Source organism: Dipodomys merriami, unplaced genomic scaffold, assembly GCF_024711535.1.
Source record: "Dipodomys merriami isolate MVZ:Mamm:240054 unplaced genomic scaffold, mDipMer1.0.p SCAF_24, whole genome shotgun sequence".
In the NCBI taxonomy this organism is placed as follows: domain Eukaryota; kingdom Metazoa; phylum Chordata; class Mammalia; order Rodentia; family Heteromyidae; genus Dipodomys; species Dipodomys merriami.
The window spans coordinates 6,315,240-6,324,424 of record NW_027203826.1 but is presented as its reverse complement, the minus strand read 5'-3'; the positions used below and the strand labels follow the sequence as shown (position 1 = coordinate 6,324,424).

Genomic DNA, 9,185 nt, shown 5'->3' with positions numbered 1-9,185 from the left:
AAGACTCTTATGTCAATTAACCATCAAATAGCCCTAAGTGGCTCAAGTGGTAGAGTGCTAGCCTTGAATAAAAAAGCTCAGGGACAATGCCCAGGCCCTGAGTCCAAGCCTTGGGAGCCCTTCCCACTCCTCCACTAGTAAGATTATATTTGGATGTAACATCCCCTTAGAGTTTCAGTATAAATGCAAACACCATCAAATTTAGTTAATATAAATGTTCTTGGGCAAACATGATTGAAAAATATATAATACATATAATTTGTTATGAATCTTCTTCCTAAAAGAATCACATTTCAAAATAGATTATTTTCTCTGTCTCTGTCTCTGTCTCTGTCTCTGTCTCTGTCTCTGCTCTTCTCTCTCTCTCTCTCTCTCTCTCTCTCTCTCTCTCTCTCTCTCTCTCTCTCTCTCTCTCTCTTTCTCTCTTTCTCTTTGTGCCAGTACTGGGATTTGAACTCAGGCCTCATGCTATCACTTGGCTTTTTGCTCAAGGCTAGCATTCTACCACTTGATCCATACCTCTATTTTTGTTTGCTGGTTAATTGGTAATAAGAGTCTTTCAGATTTATCTGCGTGGACTGCTTTTTTTTTTCTGCATTCCTCAGATCTCAGCCTCTTATACAGCTAAGATTATAGGCATGAGCCGTCAGTGCCTAGCTCAGGTTCAATTTCTTGATGGTCAATTATTACATCTTTCTGGGCAGGTGCTTTACAGCTTTACAGCTGATCCACACCTCTAGCCCTTTTTCCATTGGTTATTTTATGAGGGGGCACTACTTTTTGCCCAAGCCCACATGTGAGGCTATTTTACACTTCTTATAAGTAGCTGGGATGACATACACCAGCAGGCCCATCCTCTGCTGAAATAGGGTCTTCTTGGTTTCCCCCCACCCTCTATGTTGGCCATTCCCCCCATTCTCAACCTTCTGAGTAGCTAGTATGAACCACCACACTCACTTTTAAATTGGGACATTATGAAAAGTAAAAGGAGGTTCAGATTAGCTAGGATACAAGGTAATCTAGAACTTCTGAGCATGTAGTGTGGTATAAATGGTCTGGTGATATAAATTCTCTGAACTTAATTTTCTGTATTTATAAAACAAGAATAATTCTCTACATGGAAGAGGAGAAAGTTCATGACATAGAGTAAATGCATTATTGTGATGTGTCTGTGCATATCTCTTTAAATTCTTTGATGTATGCAGTAAGCTATTGTCTATGGATTATATTAACACAAAAGTGCAGTTGCCCAAATCAGAAATGTTCCCAAATGGAAGCTAGAGGTCTGTTCAGGCACATTCCTATAGATATGGTTACTGTATCTTTCTGTCTTTTTTTGGGGGGGGGGTCCGGTTGTGGGGCCTGAACTCTGGGCCTGGGCACTGTCCCTCAGCTCTTCAGCTCAAGGCTAGCACTCTACCACTTGAGCCACAGCGCCACTTCGGCTTTTTTCTTTTTGCTTATGGGGTGCTGAGGAATCGAACCCAGGGCCTTATGCATGCAAGGCAAGCGCTCTACCACTGAGCCACTTTCCCAGCCCCTATCTCTGTCTTATCTTGATTAGTACCAAAGATTATCCTATTCTATATGCCATATGTAAAAAATGAACTTTCATTGCTGAAATTAGTGGTTAAGTACCAAAATGGATGTTAGCAATAGGCTCTCAAGGATAATATTAGTAATTTCCAAGGCTAGTGATCTTGAGCCTCAGCACCACTTTTGGCTTTTTAGTGGTTGGAGATAAAAGTCTCATGAACTCTCCTGCCTGAGCTAGCTCTGAACCTTGATGCTCAGATCTCAGCTTCCTTAGTTGCTAGGATTACAGGTATGAGCTACTGTGGCTGCTTGGTTGTATCGAACCCCATAAAATTTTTTCTATTTTGTATGCATGATCTCTATTACTTTCAGAATACCTCAGGAGGGAAGGTATAACTAATAATTAAATGATTAAATCCTCCTAAAATGCTGTGAAGTAGGTCTCATTTTACAAATGAGGAAAACAAGGTGCAAGGAAATGTAATAATTAGCTTAAATAAAACAGAGGTCCATAGCTGGCTCAGAACCATTGTCTTAGCTTCGGTAATACCTGCGAGAGATACTGTTAAATAGTGCTAACTTAAGACCTCCTGTTCACATAAAACAGGAAATTGGGAACTATATCTGAGTGTAAGAAAAGGACCACAGGAAAAGCCATGAAGACTGGGCTTTGCTTCTGATATCTGAAGTAAGTGGGAATAGGACTCAAGTACAAAAGTGAGCTTAACATGACACAAGAATAAAATCTCTTGCTTGATACAACTTTTGCTGGGGTCAATAAGAGAAATGAGTCAGCATTCTGAAGATCTCAAATCTTGAGAAGTGGAAAAAACCCCAGGGATATCTTTGCAAGTAGTGAATCATATAAATTCCTTATTTTCTTTCTTAGTATTTGGTAAATCAGTCAGCCATGCAGGAAGTCTGCCCCAATGTTCACTGAGTGCTTTTTAAAGAAGTACTTCTTCTGGGCTTAAGGTCCCTAGTTATCAATATCAGATAAGGATTGTCTTGATTTTAATGTTTGCAAGACTAGGTTCTCAAAAGTGTTCTGTGAATTCAATACACTATCCACTAATGGGAAAAGCCATTTGGAGAATGACATCACCACTTCCAGATTCCATGCTGGAGTTTTAGGAGTAATTAGAGCTGTAGCACTGAGGAAGTCATTTAGGGGCAACTGCTTGTTCTGTGACTAGTCTTGCACAGCTGGTCTCAACCTCCTGGTACTATTTCTGAGCCATAAAATTAAGGTAGAACCTCTCACTTCTGTTTGTGAATCCATATGGTTCTACCAATTACTTCTGACACATCCAGGCAGGAAACTGCACATATTTACATAAGCTACAAGGCTGTGCAAACAAACTTTTTTTTTTTTCAGTTGTGGGGCCTGAACTCTGGATCTGGGCACTGTCCCTCAGCTCTTCAGCTCAAGGCTAGTGCTCTACCACTTGAGCCACAGCGCTACTTACGGCTTTTTCTGCTTATGTGGTGCTGAGGAATTGAACCCAGGGCCTCATGCATGCAAGGCAAGTGCTCTACCACTGAGCCACCTTCCTAGCCCCAAACTCTTCACTGGTAAAAATAATTTATAAATGATCCTCCACATCACTCCCTTTCCATCTCTTCTTTTCCTTCTTTGTGCCAAAACTGGTGCTTGAGCTCACACTCTTGCTAGGTTTTTCCCAAAAGCTCATGTCTCCATTTCTCCAGTTTCAGCTTTTTGCTAGTTAATTAGAAATAAGAATCTCACTGTATTTATCTCTGTGGGTAGTCTTTCAACCTTGATCCTCATATCTCAGCCTCTTGAATAGCTAAGACTACAGACGTGAGCCATTTTAATGGGGCTTACGCATTCAAAGCCGGTTCCATATTTATCCCTATTCTCAATGCTTTCCATAGTAGTTTCTCTCTGTACAACACCAAACTCTCTTAACTAACTCTATGTCACTTTTATCACTGTTTTTTAGGTTCACTCATTTCCTGGTTTTCACAAACTGCTGATTAGATAAGAATTTCTTTTTTTTTTTTTCATTAAGGTGTTCAAAGAAGTGGTCCTTTGAAACACACTTTTTTTTTTCTTTTACTTCTTTCGGCTCCATGTTAGATATGGTAAATTTTGATAATTTTTATGCCACACCAGCTTTTCTACTTCTGGTTTTACAGAGGTCAGTGAAAAATGGATTAAAGCAATGGCTAGATCCTGCACTTCTTACTGTTCAGCAAAGTCATCAAAGAATGCGTTCTGGCTCAATTATACCACGTTAGCATTATCCAATCTTAGTTTGAAAACAAAAAACTTCAGAAAATGTTAAACACTAAAAGCTAGTACCTTTTCTTAAATATAGTTTTTCTTATGATATGTAATAGTAAGTTGGATTTTTTTTACAAAGATTGGAATGCCCAAAGGTAAAGAAAATGGAGTTATTGCCAATTAATCACAAATAACTGATTTGAAAGTATAACCAAAAGCCTTGATCATGTTCCTATTTTCTTTTTTCTTAGTTTTCAAATACTGGGTAACTGACCTTTAAAGTGTGGCATGTTCTCTATGCCAGAGCCAAGATCAATTCACAGGAATATATTTATGTAGCTAAACTTACAATTAAGTTTGCTAAAGAGGATCCAGAATGGAAACAGGCTCTTAACAATACAGTTAAACATGAACTGACCACGTGAGTTTTTACAGCATCAATATAAATATACAAAAGGATCATATCAGTTTGTTTTATAGACTATAAAACTGAAGGAATAAGGAAACAAGTGTGCTCAATACTGGAGCACCTACTTGGGGAGTGACATATTTGTAGGAGTGTTAGAATAAATCTAAATAATCTAGTTATTACCCTTCAAATGGTCACAATCTGGTGGCCATGAAAAACGCAAACATAAAAGATACTGGGCAACAGGATTGAAGATAATTTGTGCTCAAGGTTTTTTGTTTTGTTTTTTATTTTTTGGCGGTCATGGGGCTTGAACTCTGGGCCTGGGCACTGTCCCTCAGCTCTTCAGCTCAAGGCTAGCACTCTACCACATGAGCCACAGAGCCACTTCCGGTTTTCTGAGTGATTTATTGGAGATTAGAGTCTCACAGACTTTCTTACCTGGGCTGGCTTTGAACTGCAATCCTCAGATCTCAGCCTCCTGAGTAGCAATGATTACAGGCATGAGCTATGGGTGACCGGATTGTGCTCAAGGTTTGAGAAGGGGTTTTGTGGAATCTGAGGCAAGCCTTAATTAGTTATGGGTGTTCAACCAAGATGGCAGGGCAACAGAGAAAATAATAAAAGCAAAGGCATAGGAGTAATATAGGATGGGGATTATTTACTATCGTAGAGCATTTAACGGTATGGGAGAATAGGAAACAGACAGAGAAGAGTAAGTGTTCAAAGAGTTTGTAGACACACTTGAATGTCAACTCTATAGCAATGCAGAGTAGAGTGGTGTGGCAGGAAATCACTTAGGATGCCATTCCAATGGTTCAGGAAAGAGCTTATGAAGGCTCAAACTGAGCAGAAGTTAGTATAGAAAGGTAATTGTCTGAAAGATTGCAGAGGTATAGTCTAGGTAATGTGGCAACTTGTTGGACACCAACTATGAAAAGGAGGTTGAGTTGAAGATATTTCTGATGCAGTAAATCACCTTACATTTCAGCTATCCTTGGGCTAGACACAAGGACATCTTTGTTAAGGAGGTGGAAAGACCAGTCTAATGATCAAGACAAATATTGATGTAGAAATCAACCACAGATAGATGGTTGAATTTGTGCAAGAAACTCCGGAAGAATAACGAGTACAAAGAGGGAAAGGACAAAAGAAAACATAATGAAACACTTGTATTTTAAGACAGATTTAGAAGCTTCCTTTCCCCCCCTCTCTCCCTCCCCACACTATATATATCTATGTATATATATATGTATATTATATATTTTTTAGATTTTTCTTTTTTCTTTAGGTAATTACCTTAATCATCTCCTAGGTCTTCTTTGTGGCCCTGAGCTGCGGTTAAATTCAAGGGCTTCAAATGCTGGTATTACAGTGTGTGAGAGAGTTTAACGTCTCTAACCCTTGCTTTCCTTGTGTGCAAAAATCGGGATGGTGATTCCTTCTCACTAGAGTCTAGAACAGTGTGTAAGATGATGAAAGTAAACCCTGAGCACAAAGCCCTCAAAGGCTAGATTCATTTCACTGTTTGGGGAATTTGTAATTTCCCCGAGGGCAGAGGACTATTCTAACACTGTTCCCTAGGGCAAACAGCACTGACCTGGGCTCAGTACACCACACTGTCAGCCCTCAGGAAAACACCTGCAGGAAGAGAGTAAATAAATGACAGGTTCCTCCCGACTACGGCAGGGCAGCAGTGCTCGGGGGCAAGATACTCTCCCCGACCGTCGGTAGCCTTAAAGGACTACAAGTCCCAGAGTGCAATGCGCCACACAGCTCAGAAATTTAGTGATGGGGTGGGGGGGGTAAGGCAAAGGGGAGCCGAGAAAGCAGTGCATGTTGGGACGCGTAGTCTCCAGGTGGTAACTCGCGGGGTCGGTGGTGGGTCGAAGCGCGGGGTCCCTCTTGAGTCCCGCCTTTTGTCCACGTCTCCCTTCTGCTGGCCAATGCCTTCTCCCACTTCTGGGACCAGCCCCTCTCCGACGCAGTCCCCATTGGTTCTGAGGCCCAACGACTGAGCCTCTACCCGGAAGTCGCGTCGGGGAGGCGGTTTCCTAGACTACGACACCGGAAAGCTGGGGGAGGCGCTCCTGGCGGCTGAGGGCGGAGGGCGGTGGCGGCGCTGCCGCTGGAGACCGGCTCGGTGGCTTTGGCAAACAGTTTGGCCCCGGCGGCCGCCCGCCTCGCTTCCCAGTCCGCCGTCGGCCCGGCTTGCAGCCCCCTCGTCGCCGGCGTCCGGCAATGTGTCCCGCCGCCCGAGCGTAGCAGCCGCCGCGCGTGCGCGGAACCGCTGGGCCATGAGCGCAGCCGGCGGCGGCCGGGACTGTGGGTCCCCGGTGCCCCAGCGAGCGCCCTGGAGCCTGGTGGCAGCCACGGCCGCGCTCTGCCTGCTGTCCGCCACGTCGGTGAGGACGGCGGCGGCCGCGCCCATGAGTCGGGAGGAGAAGCAGAAGCTGGGGTAAGGGTGCCTGGCCGCCGGGCGCGCGCGCGCGTCTGTGGGGAGGGGTGGGCGCTTGCAGGTGTGGCTGGCCGCCGGCGAGGGTCTGTCATCGCCACCCGGGCTGGCCGGGGCCTCGGCTGCCGGGATCCGAACCACCGCCGCCGCCGCCGCGCCAGCACCGAAGCGGGTGGACCGGCCCGGGAAGCCGGGGGTGATCGCTGGCTGCGTGACCTCCGGGGATGCGGGGCTGCCCCCCGGGCTGCTGGTGACACGTGCGGGGCTGACACCCGCGCCAGGGTCCCCGCTGGCTCTTCCACAGAGGCACGGTTGGATTTCTTAACCAAAGTGAGCCACCAGCTGGGGGAAAAAATTGTTGCTGATCTCGCCCTTAGTGAAGGAAGTGGGGTTTACTAAACACCTGTTAGGGAAAAGGGGGGCGTCCATTTGGAACTGGGACTTTGCCTTGCCAGGTTCCCCCCCCCCCCCCTGCACAGCATTCTCGTAGTGGAACAGACTGATGGTATAACTCAGAAGCCCTCATCGACCATTATCTACTTACGGAGTAGTTTTTCATCAGTCGTGGAAGTGTCATCAAATATCCGTTCCGTTTGCACCGTTGAATTCAGAATCAGTCATATTGATAGGCGAGAGAGCCCACGGATAAATAATAATTACAATGAAGCTGAGAGTTAATAGAAAGTGGACAGAAGCATGAACAGTTAAGTCAGGAGAGGAAGTGCAAATAGGTATTAAATACGAAAAGTTACTCAGCCTCATGGACGGGAGAGATAAAGATTAAAATAATGAAGTGGTGCGATTTTGCCCATCAGATTGCAAAATATAAAACACGGGAGACAATATTGGCTAGTTGAAATGTGAACAAATAATTTGGTAATAGTGTAATTTAATGTAACTTAATTGAGGATGTCTCAATATATATATTGAGATATATATTTTTTTACTCATTAGACTTACCTCTGCGTATCTACCTTACAGAAGTACAAGCTGCTAGGATAGGTGTACAGGATGTAGATTGTGCATTTCCTGGAAAGAAATGGTTGGATCTGTTTCACCAGATTAAGGAAGCGATCTTTCATTAGAAATCTATCCAGGATATTTTCCCAAGGCAAAACAAAACTAAAAAGGAAGTTGTAGAATAATATAGAGAATCTACTGTGCCATGTTTTGTTTTAAGAGAAAAGAATATTATCTAAGCCCAGGTTAAAAAAATGGAAAGATAGTTTAATTAGTGTAAAAATGAAAGGGAAGTTGAACCATTTATATATATATGTTTATTATTTATATATTCTATTTGAATCATTACAAGATTCAGACTCATTTTAAAATAAAATAGCAATAGAAGTCACTGAGGAAAAAGGTGAAGTATCAACTGTGAAAAAGCACTTATCAGTTAACTTTCCTGAGTACCATATATATATATATATTTTTTTTTTTTTGAATTGAAGGTATCACTGATGACTGTTTTACGTAATAACCCTACTTTAGGAATTTAACACAGTTATGTGTGTAACTCTTCCTATTTCATCATGAGGCGGCTTTCTTCTTTGCAAATGAAGAAATTAAGATTTAAGGTCAACTTGTTTAAAGTTGTTAAGCTAGGAATTGGTAGAGCCAGCTTTCAAAGCCAATTATTGTGTCTGACCCTAGAACCCATCATTCTCTACAGTGCTGCATTTCCTTAAAGCTAGAAGAAAAGTATTAAATCTGATAAGAATTGCAAATATTTTATTTGACATATTACCACCTACCTCTCTCATTTTATTAGAATTTTTTATTAATAAAGGAATTATTAGATAAGTAACTTTTGACTAGAATTTTTAACTGGAAATGCCCAAATAGATTGGCTTGAGATTTCAGCTCATCTTTTGAGCTCATTTTCAAAAGTAAAATTCCAGTTATTGAGGCTTGTTGCTTGGTAGTATTTAACTTTGTAATTTAATATTTTGTACTTGTCTTTGTTAGGACTTAAATATGTTAGAGAACAGCTGGGTATTAAGTAGGTTTGCTTTAAAGTATCTATTATGAAACTTGCTGAACCATATGCTGCATATATGTAAGATTGGAAAACAATTGTATCCTCCTATGCAAATTTACTCATAATTTTGAAAATTTGGTACTGCAAACTTGAGTTAGGAAGTTAAAACATCTGTCACTTGTAATATGTATTGCACTACCATCACCAAGTACAGGAGTGCTTAATTCTTGGTATTTTGTATGGATCTCATTTCAGGGAAGGGAAAAATAGAATTTGAATTCCATTTATTAATATCAGCACTTAAAAGAGAAAGTTTTCATCTTTTTATTTATGCCTTTTGTTGCTAGCTTGAGAGATCTTTGTCATCCTCAGCATAGCAGATGCTTATTGGGATTCTTTAAGAAATCTCCGTAATTTTCTGAGCTCATTTGATCCATATTCTATAGTTATATGTGTGTGTAAGTTTATATGTGTATATATACAAGTATATATGTACATACTTGTATTTATACACTTATATGTACGTATACATAAAAGTATATAGATGTTTATA

The 9,185-nt window shown here is 41.8% G+C and overlaps 1 protein-coding gene across 4 annotated transcripts in view; it reads left to right on the top strand.

The window, feature by feature from the left end:
• The first annotated feature begins 6,269 nt into the window (after nt 1-6,269).
• Edem3 (ER degradation enhancing alpha-mannosidase like protein 3) overlaps nt 6,270-9,185 on the top strand; it is a 74,692-nt gene continuing 71,776 nt past the window's right edge. For 2 of the 4 annotated variants that reach the window (XM_070034217.1, XM_070034218.1), the window contains exon 1: nt 6,271-6,654. In XM_070034217.1, coding sequence (XP_069890318.1) covers nt 6,494-6,654 — 161 coding nt within the window. In that variant the 5' untranslated portion in view covers nt 6,271-6,493. Of the gene's footprint in view, nt 6,655-9,185 lie in introns of all 4 variants that reach the window. The other 2 variants (XM_070034216.1, XM_070034219.1) reach the window with 2 other exon arrangements.